The sequence below is a fragment of the Lepidochelys kempii genome, chromosome 5 (assembly GCF_965140265.1).
Source record: "Lepidochelys kempii isolate rLepKem1 chromosome 5, rLepKem1.hap2, whole genome shotgun sequence".
Taxonomy (NCBI): domain Eukaryota; kingdom Metazoa; phylum Chordata; order Testudines; family Cheloniidae; genus Lepidochelys; species Lepidochelys kempii.
In genome coordinates, this window is record NC_133260.1 from 20,456,553 (window position 1) to 20,475,229 (window position 18,677).

The window sequence follows — 18,677 nt, forward strand, 5'->3', positions numbered from 1 at the left end:
CAGTCAAAAAGCAAACAAAATGTTAGGATTTATAAAGAATGGGATAGAAAATAATATTGAGAATATAATTGTATAAGTTGGTACTAAGCCTTCACCTTGAGTACTTTACTAACTTCTAATCACCTCACCTCAAAAGTATTTATGATAGAAACACTGAAAGATTTCTAGTTGGAAAGAGTAGTGGGGAAAAAAGAAGGTTATTTAGTTAACAGAGGGGAAAAATAATAGGGGACTTTATTATTGATATATTTACATCTTGCTATTTACATCTTTTCACTGACTCCCCCATGTCTATCATATCAGATACAAACTGACTGTTCATTTTTAAGACTTTCCTTGGTTTTTGCCTACCATAGCATCTTATATATCACTAAGTTGTCAATCCTCACCTCCATCAGTGATGCCAGCCTCTGCATATCCAAAATTATATTAAATAGAACAACAGTTGTTTTAGAACAGATGGAGAGCTTAAACGTATAAGCCAATCACTATCTACCTATGTTAGGAAGAAACTTACACTAAGGGCAGGTTATTCTAGACTAGACTAGACTAGGTGGAGTGCTAGTCTGATCTGTATGGCAATTTCTATGTTGTTTGCAGTGCTGTAGCCGTGGTGATTTCAGGATATGAGAGAGACAAGGTAGTTGAGGTAATGTCTTTTATCGGACCAGCTGTTTGTGAAAGAGACAAGTTTTTGAACTACACAGCTCTTCCTCAGTTCTGGAGAAGGTAACCAGAGTATCTGAACTAAGTACAAGGTGGGACAGATAGTTAAGCATAAGGGTTTCACACATACTGTAGGATGCCACTTAAAATGAAGTGGGTAATAAAGGGTTAACAGGGAGTAGGTGTGTTACAAATTGTTGTAAGGAGCTGTAAAACCAGTGTCTCTCGTTTTTAAGTGTCCAGCAGAGCTATGAATTTAAGTTTCCAGGTTCATCTTTTGAAGTGTTGTGCAGGTTTCCTTTGAGGATGAAGACTGAGAGGTCACTTGCAGAGTGATTACTTTGTGAAAAGTGTTGGCCCGTGGGTGTTTTTTGTCTTTATCATTTTTCTGTGTGAGTTCATTGGAGAGCACAGTGATTGTCAGGTTTCACCTACATAGTTCTTGCTGGGGCATTTGATGAACTGGATGAGGTACACTACATGTTGTCATAAGTAGGACCCTTTCATCTTGAGAGGTGTGTTGAGGGGGTTATTTATCTTCATACTAGTGGAGATATGTCTGCATGTTTTGATCTGTTCTGGCAGGGTTTGGTGCTGCTTTAAGTTGGTGTGTCCTGGTCTGTGGGGAGCTTGCTTCTGATGATGAGCTTGGTGAGGTTGGTGGAAGAGGCATTGTTTGAAGGCCAGAAGAGGGAGTTCGGGAAAGATTTCTTTCAGGGTGGATCCCCATCAAGCATGGTTTGTAATTGTTAATTAAATGGGTGCTAGTGTAGGGTGGTACATTACAAGTAGGGGTGTGTGGTTAGTGGGATTTATTTTTCAGTAGGTGAAATCAGACCATGAGTATGCTCTCCAATGAACTAACACAGAAAAATGAAAAAGAGAACATAAGAACCAAAGGTCCATCCAGCCCAGCATCCTGTCCCCGGACAGTGGCCAATGCCAGGTGCTTCAGAGGGAATGAACAGAACAGGTAACCATCAAGCGATCCATCTGCTGTAACCCATTCCCAGCTTCTGGCAAACAGAGGCTAGGGACCATCGCTGCTCATTCTGGCTAATAGTCATTGATGGACCTATTCTCCATGAATTTATTTAAGTCTTTTTTGAACCCTGTTATAGTCTAAATCATCCCAGGCAGGGCTTTGTCAAGCCGGGCCTTAAAAACCTCCTAAGGATGGAGATTCCACCCCCTCTCTAGGTAACCCATTCCAGTGCTTCACCACCCTCCTAATGAAATAGTTTTTCCTCATACCTAACCTGGACCTCCCCCACTGCTTGTCCAGCTCTCACCAAATGTGGCAATGATTTAGCAAACCATTCAATCTGATGGATATAAAAAATGCTAAAGGTAACTTTATTTTCTGTTCTCAGCCTTGTACAAGGTAAGGGTATTTCATTTGAAATGATAAAAGAAGCTATTGTATTCCCAGTGGACAGTTACTTTAAACATGAAGGCAAAGATACAGATACATGTCCCCTCAAATCTTACAATTCTGTAAATTATAACAAAAGACTGCATTTTCAGACAAAAAAGAAACAGTCACTGACCGCAATCAAGTTCCCTCCCCCCGAAAAGCATAATTTGATTACTCAATTAGTCCCTGCACTCCACCGATAGTTTTTCCACATTTTGGGTTTTGGAAATGCTATACAGTGACCACATATCAATCCTTTTATTTTTTTTCCCGTCAGACCCTTACATATTGCAGTCCATTGCTTAAACTGAGCAGCAAGAATAATAGCTTCACAATTACCCTTTGTATATATGACATTTTAAAAGGAAACTATCACATTTCTGATGTAGCAGATATTAAAGTGCTATATAAATATATAAATGTGTTTTCCTCCGGAATTAATGTCTACTTTGGTTACAGGGAGAAAATAGAATTCTAATCGTACTTAGAAATCAATGTTGGTGTTGTTTATTCCTTTCTTCTTTACACTCCTGCTGGCTTTTCTCCATCAGTAGTGTATGTTTGTTTTTTGGGGGAGAGGGGTGGAACAGTAGAGAAAAATGCAAACTTGAGGAATATCTATTTTACTTTTTCAGCTTCTGATCACATAAATTGGCATAGTAGGCTAAATTATGCCCTTGTTTTTGCAAATTTTATTAGTGTCTGAAATACCAAAGGTGTGTGGTTTTTTTTTTTTGGGGGGGTGGGGGAGGTTGGTTTGGTTTGGTTTGAATTTAATAGACCAGAATATATGGGTTTCTTTTATATTTGTAGAATAGCTGTTATCTTTTAGGGTTCATGATCTAAAGAACCAATGAGAAGTGACTGCTGATTGGTATTTCATTGATGGAGTTGTGTAACTAAAATTTGCATGTACTTAAGCTAAAACCCACCCAATGATATTTCAAAGCTATTATGTTTCCTCTCTTTTGTGTATGGTGTCTTAAATGGAATCGTATGATGTTTTCCGTAGGCACTTGAATTACGTATTTTAAATCTCATATGTTCTCAAACTTTTCTTACCTGTAATGCTTATGTTTATAAACTAACTTTGTGAAAAGATTGAAAATATTAATAAAGTGAAGATGTTATTTTCATTTTAATCAGTACTTTTTCTTTTTTCTTTGCAGGGGAATTTGCCTAAATATTCACACAATTCTCTGATGGTTCAAGCCATAAAGACTAACCTAACAGATCCAGATATACATGTGCTCTTCTTTGATGTAGAAGCTCTGATTATTCAGCTACTGACTGAAGAAGCCTCTAGGCCTAATACTGCACTCATTTCCCCAGAGAATTTACAGAAAGCATCTGGTAGTTCTGATAAGGGGGGGTCTTTTCTGGCTGGCAAACGAGCAGCAGTGCTCTTCCAGCAAGTCAAGGAAACGATCAAAGAGAACATAAAGGAACATCTTCTTGATGATGAAGATGAGGATGAAGAATCAATGAGACAGAGAAGGGAAGACAGTGACCCAGAATATCGCTCCAGCAAATCTAAACCATTAACCTTATTAGAGTATAATCTAACCATGGACACAGCAAAGCTTTTTATGTCCTGTCTTCATGCCTGGGGTTTGAATGAAGTTCTAGATGATGTTTGTCTTGATCGCCTTGGCATGCTTAAACCGCACTGTTCTGTGTCCTTTGGTCTGCTATCTAGAGGAGGCCACATGTCTCTGATGCTTCCAGGATATAACCAGTCCATAGGCAAACCGTCATATGGTAGTGTGGAAGTAGAAAGGACAATGTCCATTACAGAGGGACTAGGAAGGGGGACATATGGAGTATCACGTGCAGTCACTACTCAGCATCTCCTATCTATTATCTCTTTGGCGAATACTTTGATGAGTATGACTAATGCAACTTTTATTGGAGACCATATGAAGAAGGGTCCAATCAGGTATGAAAAGGATTCAGTGTATTTACTTATCTTGTAATAACCTGTTTGCCTTCTGATTTTTTTATTGTAAAACAATATTTTTATTTTATTTAATTTTATTTTATTCTGTTACTCTTTATAGCTTTGTGCTATTGAACACCTATTACAGCTGCACTAGATGATCATGGTATGGGTATCCATTATGTTATACTTGTTGTGGGTCTTTTTACACCAGTGTGACTTAATTGCTGTTTCAGCACATAAAATGGTTGTAAGATAGAGAGAATTAGGCTCACATATTTGTATTTGTTTTCTCAATAACTTTTAAATAGATTAGCAAATTCTAAATAAATTATACTGATGATATTTCAGTTATACTTGATGAGAAATTAGGATTATCTGTGAATTGCTAATAAGCCTCAATTTTAATAGCAACTAAAGTGTTTTGATGGGACACTCTTTTAATGGGACACTTAAATCAGAATAAATATCTTTTGGAAAATAAGTTTTGAATTTTTTGTTTATTTTTAGGCCTCCTAGGCCAGGCACCCCAGATTTGTCTAAAATGAAGTCTCCCCCACCAGCTTCCAGTAATGCAGCTCAAGGGCAAATTAAACAAGGTAAAATTAAAGCCTGTGAGATAACTGACATGACATTTTAGCTCTAGATTGAAATGGTCTAGCTATTCAGTAGTGATGATAACATTGCATTGGTTTCTAGCTGTAAAAAGAAAATACTATGATATTCCTTATGAAAATGTGTACGTTAAGATCCATGTGTGTTTTTAATCAGTATAATGAAGTGCTGATATTAACATAGTGTGATCCCATGACATTTAACTGTCTGCTTCATACAAAACATGACAAAATTCCACTACTCTCTTCCCCCCACCCCCTTCTCTGACCCTTGTCAGGAACCCCTCTCAAAAGATATTATTCCTCAAGCAGCTCAACTCTTTGCTGGTCTTGGGAGTGGTAGAGGAAGTTCCTCCAGAACACCGGTGTCGGGGTACTTCCTGATTTCCAAATCCAAGGGAGGGTTAAGACCTATGCTTGACCTCTGCAATCTCAACAAATATATCAGATACATGAGGGTCCACGTGGTTACCCAATCAGCTACCCTCCCCGCTTTGACTCAGAATGACTGGTTTGCTGCTCTGGACCTTGAGGATGCTTATTTCCAAGTGGCAGTTCTCCTGAGCCCCAGAACATTTCTCTATCATTATAGTGCCCTGCCATTTTCAGTACACAGTCCTTCCCTGTGTCTTCTGTCCCCTGGGTTTTTACCAAATGTATGGTCGCGGTGATAGCGTACCTCAGGAAAAAGGAAATCCATGTCTTCCCATATTTGGATGGCTGGTTTCTCAGGGACAGGTCCGGGGAAGAAGTCCTTTCTCACTTACACATTACACTTTGCTTACTCAACCATCTGGGTCTCATTCTAAACACTGGAAAGTCAATCTTGGTTCCCACTCAGAAAATCAAGTTCATTGGGGCCCTAATAGACTCTACGAGTTTGAGAGTGTTTCTGCTAACCGACTTTTTCTGGACAATTTGCTGCCTTTGTCTCAGTCTGCAGTTTCAATCTTCCATGATGGTTCACTTATGCCTGAGGTTCTTAGGCCATATGTCTGCATGCACACAGGAGATTCAATTTGCAAAGGTGGACCTTTGCCCTCTTCACATGTAGCTTAGGACTGTACCTCCCCTCATTGATCCTGGACTCCTTGTGCTGGTGGATAGTTCAAGCAAATGTATCTCATAGATTCATAGATATTTAGGTCAGAAGGGACCATTATGATCATCTAATCTGACCTCCCGCACAACGCAGGCCACAGAATTTCACCCACCCACCACTCCTGCAAAAAACCTCACACCTATATCTGTGCTATTGAAGTCCTCAAATCGTAGTTTAAAGACTTCAAGGAGCAGAGAATCCTCCAGCAAGTGACTCATGCCCCATTCCACAGAGGAAGGCGAAAAACCTCCAGGGGCTCTTCCAGTCTGCCCTGGAGGAAAATTCCTTCCCAACCCCAAATATTGTGATCAGCTAAACCCTGAGCATATGGGCAAGATTCATCAGCTAGATACTACAGAAAATTCTTTCCTGGGTAACTCAGATCCCACGCCATCTAATATCCCATCACAGGCCATTGGGCCTATTTATCTCAAGTCATTCCCTTCATCTGGTGCTTACCAATGAGGACTGTTGTCACCAACACCTCCCTGATTGGTTGGGGAGAGCATCTGGGATCGCTGAAGATTCAGGGCCTGTGGTCAGAGCAGGAAGTTCCACTGCATGTCAATGTCCTGGAGCTTTGGGCCATCAACAATGGGTGTCTCACTTTCCTAGACCACATCAAGGGTTCAGTAGTTCACATACTTATGGACAATACCACTGTGATGTATTGTGTGAACAGGCAAGGGGGAGCACACTCCAGCATGCTCTGCCAAGAGGCAATCCGGTTGTGGCAATTCTGCTTTGATTAGAGTATCTCTGATAGTTGATCACTTGCCCGGGGGTCCAGAATCATATTGCGGACCATCTCACCAGGAATTTTTCTCTAAATCACGAGTGGTGTCTGAAGCCCAGTGTTCTGTGAGTCATCTTTGCAGCATGGGGCATCCAATGATCAATCTGTTTGCCAGAAGGGACAACAGCTGAAAGCTCATCCTCGTTGCCCTGGCATGGCTGAGGCAGTGCTGGTTTTCTGACCTTCTTGTGCTGCTGATTCAGCCTAACATATCCTTTCCTCTCTATCCCAGCCGGCTAATACAGAGTCGTGGTTGCACTCTGCATCCCGGGCTCAGCTCCCTGTATCTCATGGCGTGGCTGCTGCATGGTTGGATGAGGGAGAAGAGCAATGTTCAGTGGCTGTTGAACAGGTCCTACTCAGTAGTAGAAAACCCTCCACCAGAATGGCCTATTCGGCAAAGTGGATGCATTTTCAGTGTGGTCACTGGTCTGCGGAGTTCAGGCATTGCTGGCTATCCAAAACATCTTGGAGTATTTGCTGCATGTTCAGTCATCAGGCCTTGGGCTTCACTTGTTGAGGGTGTAGCAATCTCAGCCTTTCATCCACCCATTCATGGAAGATCGGTGTTTTTGAGTGCCATGGTGGTGAGATTCTTAGAAGGAATCTTGTGCCTCCATCTGCCAGTGCAGGAACCAGTTCCCTTGTCGGACCTTAACACATTCTTAGCAGCCCCTATGGGACTTCTGTGCAGGCCTCTGGAATCCTGCCTCTTTCCTTTCTTATGTCAAAAAAACGCATTCCTCGTGGCGATAACATCTGCAAGGAGAGCGTGAGAGTTCCTGGCTTTGGAGAACTGCATGTAAGGAGGCTCTGCCATCAAAGATAAAGTGATGATGCAGCCGCAGCTGTAATTTGTGCCTAAAGTGGTCTTTCAGTTTCATTTAAACGAGGGGGTATATTTGCCTGTGTTTTTTTCCCCATGCTCCTTTCATCTCTGGAGGAGAGGCATCTTCACACTTTGGATGTTAGATGATGTCTGGCCTTTTATGTTGACAGGTCTAAACCCTTTTGGGCTTTGCTTCGTTTGTTTGCGTCATACGCATACCCTATGAAGTGACAGGCAGTTTCCTCACAGATGATCTCTAAGTGGATAACTTCCTGCATCAAGACTGCATATGAAACAGGTGAAAGCTCATTCTGGGAGGGTGCAAGCTACATCGGTAGTGTTCTTAAGTGACGTCTCGATCCTGGACATTTGCAGGGTTGCCACATGGTTGTTGATACAAACATTTACAAACCATTATGCCATTACCGCAGCATCCAGAGCAGATGCAAATATTGGGAAGGCAGTCTTGTAGGCGTTGTTTAAATAGACCCCTAGACTCACCTTCTGTGGGTAGCTTGTAAGCCACCTAAGTGGAATACACTGCTGCATCTACTCTAAGAAGAATAAATGGTTACTGACGTGTATTCCATGATGCACCATCCATCCCACTGCATCAGAGTCTAGTCTCTGGGCGTTTGGGGGCAAAGAAACTTGGGGAGAGGGAGGTCTAAGGGCAAGAGGTGTGAGCACTACCCCTCTACAGGTGCTGTTAGGCAAAATTCTCTAGCTCTGGTGCACGAGGTGCGCACACACACCTAAGTGCAATACACATCTGCATCACATCTTGAAGAACCACAGTTACAGTAAGCATTTCTTTTGCCATTGTGCTGCTTTATTTATAGTCTAGCTCAACCAAAAAAGCTATGGATTTGCTTTACCATTTGGAAAGCTACTAGGCACGAGGGATAATTTCTTCTCTAAGTGATGGTATTGTCATCTTGGACACAAAAAGAGAGGGGTTCCTCTTCAAAGAGGAAATTTGCTAGGCAGCAACATTTGTGAATCTTCATTCTTTTGTTAAGCCAGTACTTTCATTAGATAAGAGAAACTCAGCTCAGTTTAGCTTCAGGACTTGGATGCATAAATGTACTCAAAACATGTGTTTGTGAGATCAGGGCCAAAGTTGGGATGAGATGAAAGGTTAATGGAGAACTGGAACTTAATGGCAAAATTATGGTGGTAAAAGATCCAGACTAGTTGCCCATTGAGCATTATTGGTTCAAGACATCTTCCCTTTTTCACCCATTTACTTTCCTTCTTTCTTAAAGAAAGTTTTTAAAATTAGGGAGAGCTCAGTGGAGATTGTAAAGAAGTCATTCATTCTGTATGAGAGTTATCCTTTTCAGAATGAAAAACCTGTCATTTTTCATCCAAATGGCAGTCCTAATTATGATGGTAAATAACACGTTTAAAGACATCAGTTGGGAACTGAATTATATTAGAATGTAATCTGCAAAAATGAAATTATGCATTGGTGTCAAATCCCTGTATAGCGTAGGATGTTCACTTATTTAAATGGTCATTTTCAACTTTCATTTTGTGGTGTGTTTTATAACAAGCATAATTAAGTTTGTACCTCTATTTTCTCCAAATTAGATTTATGTATTTCTTCATGGGAAGCTGAATTCTGATTTTCTCCACATTTCTATTTAGTATCTTTGTTCCAGGTGGTATTCGTAGGCAGTAGGTTAAAGTCAATATTTTCAAATCTCTTTATCCCTATATGTAGTACTTGTAGCATCTTGTTGATTTCTTTTGCTATTTTTTTTTAAGATCAATTAGGAGAATTAGTACACATTGTGGCACATTTGATCTCCATCACTTTGACCAGTATCTGTGTAGAGCCCAAAGTCACTGGGCTATTTGAGCCAGCTGTTGTTATTTCCAGTTACAGTGATTGATATAAAAGTGCATTTGGAGGGAGCTATCCTAAGAAAATGAACAGATACTTTTCCAAGTGAATTACCAGACAGTTTATTTTTTATAAAGCTCTCTAAACTTTTTATTCTCATAAATCAAATTCAGGGTTGGTTGTTTTACCATATCTAGTACATTTAATTTTTCTTTCGATAAAATAAAAGGTTGGCAGTTTACGCTAGTTATTCTTTCACTTTACACGTGCCATCATGATGTGTTCACGTGGAAATTATGGAAAAAAGTAGTTTTGATGCAGATGTCCTTACAGTGACAAAAGAAGTTCATTGCATGAAAAGCAAACATACCATTTAGAAGACAATGGTTAATCTGTTCAGGAGACTAAACCTATTGTTGTTCTGCAATGGAATAAAGGAGAGGGATTAATTTGAAGATGCTTGTGCATGACATATGGTAATTTCTCTATAGGAAGGAAGTGTCAAATAGCGACCTCTAAATCTTAACATTGACCTCTGCTTGTAGAATGTGTGTGACATAAGGTTTGCCTGTCTTTTCATATGATAATTTGAGTCACGGAGCATTAGTGGGACTATAATGTTTATTACTAGTTTTGGACTGCCTTTGCACTAAGAAATGATGCAATTTACAACATGACTATTTCAAAGCCTGAAATGCTTTAATTTAGCAGTTACAGTTTTTTGTACAACGTTACATTAAAAGTTGCTTATCTACAGGCCTAGTTTTACTTTATTATAGTACACACTTTATATGTTTGTGTAGGTTTTCTGCTACAGTTTATTTGTATAGGGCTTTATTTAGTCTAGTTTTAATAGTTTCAGACATTTAAAACTAGACTAAGAACTAAAATTGTAGGAAGCAGTCCTTCAGGGGTAGAGTCATGGATTAGATGGGATGCCTTGTTGTAGGAGTATCTATTTCTAGTTTTTGTAACTAGTAGTAGGAAATAGCAAATCGCTTAGTTTTGGGAATAATCTTTTTAAAGTGTCATATTTGGTGTTTTTTTTTAATTTAACAGATATGATTTTAGCTGCATTTAGTTGATGTGCTGTGTAATACTGTGAATTCATGCTATATTTTAAAGCAAATTTGAAATCCCTTAATTTACAGTGACTCTTGTCTATTCCAAATAAGCAAGTTTAATGTTAGTATCTTTCGCATATGCCTGTCTTTCTGTCACTGATGTTACACTTCTGGTAAAACCTAGAATATTTTTATTTTATAGTTGATGTAGTCACAGTTTGTCTCAGTTTTTCTTTTTTCATTTTCCAGTAACACTAATCAGTTTTTCAGAAATGTCTATCTTCATCTTCCTCTCTCTCTCTCTTTTTTTTTTTTTTTTTTAAATTTCTTCTATCCTCTGCAAGTTCCTCCTGCTGTTTGTTCTAGCTCTGAAGCTGATCGCTCTGGCTCTGACCCTGCTCCTACTTTACGTAGCTGTTTCTTAGTAAATGAAGGTATTCTCTCCACATTTTCTATCTACTCGTCATTTACTTACAACTAATGTCGTTATCATTGTTATGACATGACTCTTTAATCTGCATATTCATTTGTCTTGGGAGAGATGCAAAATGAAATTTGTGGTCTCCAACTTTGATCATTAATACTGGGTAAAAATGTTGACAAGGATTATTTTTAATTCATATTTCCTGAATTTTGTGAAAATCATGTTTACTTTAAATCCATGAGAATTGTTTATAGACATTCTTTCCATCTGAAACTTCTCATTTAAAAAACAGAATAATTTCAATGTATCTCAGTTAGGGAAAACACATATGCCTTCAAGGTTGACAAACTGGGACCCTGTTAGACAGGGAACGGCAGCATATTCCAAAGTTGAGGGGCCCTCACAGGATAACACCATGCCAACTGTCCCCCCTCTCTCTCTCCTGTATCTTGGCTTGCAAGGATTCAATTTTTATCTGTAAATGTTGAGAATGGTCAATTTCACTGTATACTCACAAAAGATGAAAAAATGTCCATCAGTGATGATTAAAATTTACAGATAGGCAAAGTAAGGAAAATGCTGCTTGAGAACTTGAGTTTGATTTAAGACTATTTACTTTGTATATTTTGACATATTATGTTAACAATTTGTGTTTTAACAATTATACAACTTTAACTTTTTTTGTCTCAACATCTACTGTCATTAAATTATTATCTGACCCCTCCCCCACATACATTCCCGCAACTGTGAAAGTTTAAAATGGGGGAAAAATGCTTAAATTATTAATTATTAAAATTAAAATTATTAAAATTATTAAAATTATTAAAACTCATAATTTTTTACAACTGTGAAAATTTAAATAAAAATAAAATGATGCTTAAAATAAACAAATTAGGGCTGTCAATTAATCACAGTTAACTCACGCGATTAACTAAAAAAAGTAATTGCGATTAATCGCACTTCTAAACAATAGATTACAAATTGAAATTTATTAAATATTTTTGGATTTTTTTTCTACATTTTCAACTATATAGATTTTATATTACAACACAGAATACAAAGTGTACAGTGCTCATTTTATATTATTGTTTTTGATTACAAATATATGCACTGTAAAATGATAAACAAAAGAAATAGTATTTTTCAATTCACCTTATACAAGTACTGTAATGCAAACTCTTTATCATGAAAGTATAACTTACAAATGTAGAATTTTTTTGTTACATAGCTGCACTCAAAAACAAAACAATGTAAAACTTTAGAGTCTACAAATCCACTCAGTCCTACTTCTTGTTCAGCCAGTCGCTAAGACAAACAAGTTTGTTTATATTTGCAGGAGATAATGCTGCCTCCTCCTTATTTACAATGTCACCTGAAAGTGAGAACAGACATTTGCATGGCACTTTTGTAGCCAGCGTTGCAAGGTATTTACGTGCCAGATGTGCTAAACATTCATACAATGTCACCTGAAAGTGAGAACAGGCGTTCGCATGGCACTGTTGTAGCTGGTGTTGCAAGATATTTACATACCAGGTGCACTAAAGATTCATATGTCCCTTCATGCTTCGGCCACCATTCCAGAGGACACGCTTCCATGCTGATGATGCTCGTTAAAAAAAAAATGCATTAATTAAATCTGTGACTTAAATCCTGAGGGGAGAATTGTATGTCCCCTGCTCTGTTTTACCCGCATTCTGCCATATATTTCATGTTCTAGCAGTCTCAGATAATGACCCAGCACGTTGTTCATTTTAAGAACGCTTTCACTGCAGAATTGACAAAACGCAAAGAAGGTACCAATGTGAGATTTCTAAAGATAGCTACACACTTAACCTGAATCTGAATCTCAAGTTCAGTCCAAAATTTGAGAGGGACAAGGTGTGGAGCATGCTTTCATAAGTCTTAAAAGAGCAACACTCAGATGCGAAAACTACAGAACCCAAACTACCAAAAGAGAAAATCAACCTTCTGCTGGTGGCATCTGACTCAGATGATGAAAATAAACATGCATCGGTCCACTCTGCTTTGGATTGTTATCGAGCAGAACCCATCATCAGCATGGATGCATGTCCTCTGGAATGGTGGTTGAAGCATGAAGGGACATATGAATCTTCAGTGCATCTGGTATGTAAATATTTTGCGACACCGGCTACAACAGTGCCATGCGAACGCCTGTTCTCACTTTCAGGTGACATTGTAAACAAGAAGTGGGCAGCATTATCACCTGCAAATTGTAACCAGACTTGTTTGTCTGAGTGACTGGCTAAAGTAGGATTTAGTGGACTTATAGGCTCTAAAGTTTTACATTGTTTTATTTTTGAATGCAGTTATTTTTTTATACATAATGTTACATTTGTAAGTTCAACTTTCATGATAAAGAGATTGCACTACAGTAATTCTATTATGTGAACTGAAAAATAAAATTTCTTTTTTTACAGTGCAAATATTTGAAATAAAAATAATAATGTAAAGTGAGCACCGTACACTTTGTATTCTGTGTTGTAATTGAAATCAATATATTTGAAAATGTAGAAAACATTCAAAAATCTTTAGATAAATGGTATTCTGTTATTAATGAACAGCGTGATTATTCGTGATTAATTTTTTTAATCACTTGACAGACCTAAAACAAATACTTTCAATTGAAATTATTAAAAAATATAAATTGAATGTTGCCATGCCTACATATATATAAAGGGAGCTCCAGTTCAGACACCTTGGATGGCCACAACTATGGCATCATATGCATTTTGCATTCTGGAGCCATGAAACCATTTAAAACAATTTTTTTAATACCTTTAGTATTATGTTTAACAACAGATTAGTTTCTCTGTTGTAGATGTAATTTCTGTTTTACAGTTTGCAATGATAGGAATATCAAATTGATAGTAAAGATTCTTGAGAACAATTATTAGTATGAGTATGTTGTCATTTCTGAAACTTGAGTACTACAGTTGTTTTTTATAATACCAGTGTTACTTAGTCTACATTATGAACTGAAGCCCTAAAATATTATTTAAAAACAAAACAAAAAGATTGGAAGTAATAGAAACACACAATTTTTTTTACAATCATTTAACTTTTCTGTATTTTTGTATTCATGTAATTTAAAAATAGCTGGATTTAAATTGTTTGTTTGACTGAGAAAATCCAGTTTTTAAAATGTCGCTTCTGTGTAGAGAAATTTTATGGGAAGTGTCAGCTGAAATAGAATTTTTATGATTAATTTACAGATTACTGAAAATACTCAATATAGGAGGTGATTGTAAGTGCTGCTGTGCTAGCCACAAAGTCAGTGAGGGTGGAGTTGCATTCTGTGCTCCTGTATTCAAGTGCTTATAACTATCAGAAACAGTTACTTTTTAAAGATGAAATTTCTTTTTTTTTATTAGTTCAGAAATTAATTTTTCTGTGGGAAAGCTTGAAATTATTTTTGTATGTTTTTGTGGTGGTATGTATGAATGAAGAAAAGACCTTTCCACAGTTAATGAAAATATTTAGATGCCTTTCCATGCACAAATAATTTTTAGAGTTTACAAAAAAATAAAAATAAAATTAAAAAAATCAAACTTGGCGTAGATCAAGACCCTGATCAAGAAATTCACTTTTCATGGTGGACTCCTGAGCCCCTGGAAAGCCCCATTGACATTAATACCCACTGAGTCAATTAAGGGAGAGGGTCTTTTTCTGCAAAAAAGATAATTCACGAAATTTTACTTGGAATAAGTTATACAAATTCTAAAATGCCATATTGCACAAGCTGGATATGCTTATTTTTACTGACTAACATAGAAGGTGTGATGCTTCAATGTGTTATGGTAAGCATATATGTCTGAAGCATTACATGTTGAAATAAGGATTTAAATGAACAGGTCAAGCTTTCATTCAAATATTGAATTGTATGTATGTTCTGTTCTCACATGCTGGTAGGTCACTTTAAACTGGCATCTTTTCTATTTGTTGTTTAAAATAATACTTTAAAAAGCTAAAAATGAAATTAAGTACAAAAACAACGTGCAGTATTACTGCTGACACTTTGCATGCTTAATGACAGTAACGTGATATGTTGCACTTGAATATTAAGGTGTTAAACTCCATATAAAGTAATGCAAATGTATATACGAGCCAGCTGACTTACACTTCCTTTGAATTTCATGGGTGGTGCTTTTTAAAATCTGTTTCAATGTCGAATGAATTCATGGATTTTGTTTTGTTTTTGTTTTTGCATTTAATTCTATGTATAGTCCCTGATTCAGTAATGAACTCAAGCACTTTAAATCTCAAAGCATGTTTTTAAATACTTTGTTGAGTCAAGATCACAATATAGATTATGACCGAGACCCTGATTCTCAGTGTGCACTGAGACACAGGTAGATAGACCCCAGTCTAAGTCTGTGGGGCTCTGCACGTGTGTAGGGATCTGACCAGTTAGTTTTCTTTGCAGGATCTGAGCCGTAGAGAGCCAATTCAATTTGTGTGGTTGGTACTGGAAGCTCATATGCGCTCTGAAGGCCTGATCAAATGTCCACTGAAAAGTGTGGAAAGTTGCCCATTAATTTTCATGGGCTCTGGGTCAAGTTCTATGTACGGTTAAACCTTGGGTTCCCATGACAGAGGGGAAAAGAATTGTGTTCTGCTTCAGATGACAGCAACAAACAGATGGTCATGTTTTTAGTGGACACACAGCCCTCTTTTGATCTCAGCAAAGATTCTTTTAACTGCTTTAATTCTTTTAAATATACCTCACATCTGTAGTAGTAACTCATCTGTGTAGTTTTTGTTTTGTTTTGTCTTATTTGTTTTTTTGAACCTGGATTTTTGTGACTTCTTGCTACAATGTAACATTTTGAGAGTTTTTGCAATTGACAAACTTGTCTGAATTTGGCTTAGAACAGAGATTTAGCTGTGTATGTGTTTTTTAATGGCAACAGTAATATTGTTCTTTATGTAAAAATATCTGCCTTGCAAGAAAAGGTATTGCATATTATTTACTAAGACCCTGATCTTGTCAGTGAGAGAGCTGTCTGCATGCAGAGTAGTTTCCACACTGTTCCCTAAGAAGCAATTTAGCCTTAGGGAAAAAGTGCATATCCCAAGCCAGTGGCCAGAGTAAATCCAAAAATATTTTGAATACATTTAAATAAAATGCATATATTTTGACCTTTTGATGTTAAAATTGCCTATGTGTTTTTTATGCCTGTTTTTAACATATTTTAACAGGATGGAGTCAACTAGCTGCTATGCATTGTGTTATGCTCCCCGACCTGTTGGGATTGGAGAAATTTAGACCTCCTCTTCTTGAGATGCTAGCTCGCAGGTGGCAGGATCGATGCTTGGAGGTAATATTAAGTTGCAAATTGCAAAACAAAGGGATCTGCATATGACAAAGAATTTAGGTTCGAAAAAAATTGTAAGCTGCAATATTGGATAATGTTTTTCAAATAGCAGGTCAGCTTTTAAACAGATACCTGGCCTCTCTATATTTTAAACCAGTATTTTGGATTTAAATTGGGAGCTAGAACTGTAGAACTTTATCAAGAGAAATATGAATCTGTGATTTATCTAACTGGCCACTGGATGTCGTCATTGTTTCACTAAAATACCTGTAAGTAATTTTATTGTGCAGTAGAAAACCTCCCTTTCCCTAATATACAGACCATTTTAACAAATTCATTTGCAGTAGCTGAATTTCAAGTAGTTTACAGGTCTTCTCTTTTATTTAATAAAATAAGTAAGATAAAATGAAATAAAATGATGAGATAACTGGCTTTGTGGTTATGGGGAAATCTTTTGATACGATCTCCCACAGAAGTCTTGCCAGCAAGTTAAAAAGGTATGGATTGGATGAATGGACTAGAAGGTGGATAGAAAGCTGGCTAGATCGTCGGGCTGAATGGGTGGTGATCAACGGCTCGATATCTAGTTGGCAGCCAGTGTCAAGCAGAGTGCCCCAGGAGTCTGTCCTGGGGCCGGTTTTGTTTACCATCGTCATTAATGATCTGAATGATAGAATGGTTTGCACCCTCAGCAAGTTCGTGGATGACACTAAGCTAGGGGGAGAGATAGATATGCTGGAGGGTAGGGATAGGGTCCAGAGTGACCGAGATAAATTGGAGGATTGGGCCAAAAGAAATCTGATGAGGTTCAACAAGGACAAGTGCCGAGGCCTGCACTTAGGCCGGAAGAAACCCATGCACTGCTACAGGCTGGGGACCGGCTGGCTAAGTGGCAGTTCTGCAGAAAAGGACCTATGGGTTACCGTGGACGAGAAGCTGGAGATGAGTCATCAGTGTGCCCTTGTTGCCAAGGAGGCTAATGGCATATTGCGCTGCATTAGTAGGAGCATTGCCAGCAGATCAAGGGAAGTGATTATTCCCCTCTATTCAGCACTGGTGAGGCCACATCTGGAGTATTGGAGTATCACCACTACAGAAAGGATGTGGACAAATTGGAAAGAGTCCAGCGGAGGGCAATGAAAATGATCGGGGGCTGGGTCACATGACTTCTGAGGAGAGGCTGAGGGAACTGGGATTATTTAGTCTGCAAAAGAGAAGAGTGAGGGGGGATTTGATAGCAGCCTTCAACTATCTGAAGGGCGGTTTCAAAGGGGATGGATCTAGACTATTCTCAGTGGTACCAGATGACAGAACAAGGAGTAATGGTCTCAAGTTGCAGCGGGGGAGGTCTAGGTTGGATATTAGGAAACACTATTTCACTAGGAGGGTGGTGAAGCACTAGAATGGGTTACCTAGAGAGGTGGTGAAATCTCCATCCTTAGAGGTTTTTAAGGCCTGGCTTGACAAAGCCCTGTCTGGGATGATTTAGTTGGAGTTGGTTCTGCTGTGAGCAGGGGGTTGGACTAGATGACCTCCTGACATCTCTTCCAACCCTAATCTTCTGTGATTCTAAGTAAAAGTGCTCTTTAATGAGTCAAGTAGTCAATGAAAGCTAAAAAACTATTAATGTTTATTTAAATTTTTTTCATCTAGTTATGGAAATGGACATAGAATTTAGCTCTATGTAACTGTCAGAGACCTAAAAACAGTATTTAGGTGTTGGGTTTTGTAAATTTATCTTTTTAGCTTAGCTCTGTTGTTTGTATTGTAAGAATGTAATGGCTGGATAACTTTCCTGTTACCTTTAAAAAAATATTTGTAAATATTATTTGAGAGTTGAGCTTGTATGACATTCTGGTTTACTTTGTAGGTAAGGGAAGCTGCCCAGGCCTTGCTGTTAGCAGAACTGAGAAGAATTGAACAGGCAGGGCGGAAAGAAACCATTGATGCTTGGGCTCCATATTTACCACAGTACATTGACAGCATTATATCACGTGAGTACTCTCCATTTATCCTGAAACTAATTTGGTTAAAATATATAACTAAGGCAAGTGTATAAACAATGAATATGAATACTGGTACACACCAGAGGAAAGCTTTTTATTTGTAATATCTGTTATTTAATGAAATCCCAGAATTTAGGTCATTAGCTGTAATTAAACTTTTCTCTTTCTGAACGATCAGCTTCACATTCACAGATCTGTGCTGAAATACCTGTATAAGGTTGGTCTTGTCCAGTTCCTCTTTTAAGTCACATTTGGGGAATGGCTAGTGTTACATTTATTAACACATTATTTCAATATTTATCCCATGAAATTTCCAAGTGAATTAATGGTGGTAAAACTGGGAGGAAAACCAAATACTAATCCTTCATTTCCCCCCCCCGCCTGAGTAAAGTTCAGACAGTTCATGCGCTGCCAAGGACATGGTTAACTAGATCACCTTGCTGCAATTCAACAGAGTAGGGTGAATTTAAAAAAAAAATTATGAAAAATGTAGTTATAAGGACGGGAGGGATTTCTCTGATGGTAATTGGATATGTGTTTGTGAGTTCAGAGCCGGCCCACAACATTTTGGCGCCTGAGGCGGGAGCTCAAATGATGCCCCATGCCTCCTCGCTTGGGCCAAAACTTAGAAA

General features: G+C 38.1%; 1 protein-coding gene across 6 annotated transcripts in view; it reads left to right on the forward strand.

Moving 5' to 3' along the window:
- The window catches only part of WDR7 (WD repeat domain 7), a 385,390-nt gene that overhangs the window by 111,248 nt on the left and 255,465 nt on the right, over positions 1-18,677 (forward strand). For 5 of the 6 annotated variants that reach the window (XM_073343603.1, XM_073343604.1, XM_073343606.1 and 2 more), the window contains 5 exons: positions 3,253-4,022; positions 4,533-4,621; positions 10,624-10,713; positions 15,924-16,042; positions 17,910-18,033. In XM_073343603.1, coding sequence (XP_073199704.1) covers positions 3,253-4,022; positions 4,533-4,621; positions 10,624-10,713; positions 15,924-16,042; positions 17,910-18,033 — 1,192 coding nt within the window. The remainder of the gene's footprint in view (positions 1-3,252; positions 4,023-4,532; positions 4,622-10,623; positions 10,714-15,923; positions 16,043-17,909; positions 18,034-18,677) is intronic. The other variant, XM_073343607.1, reaches the window with a different exon arrangement.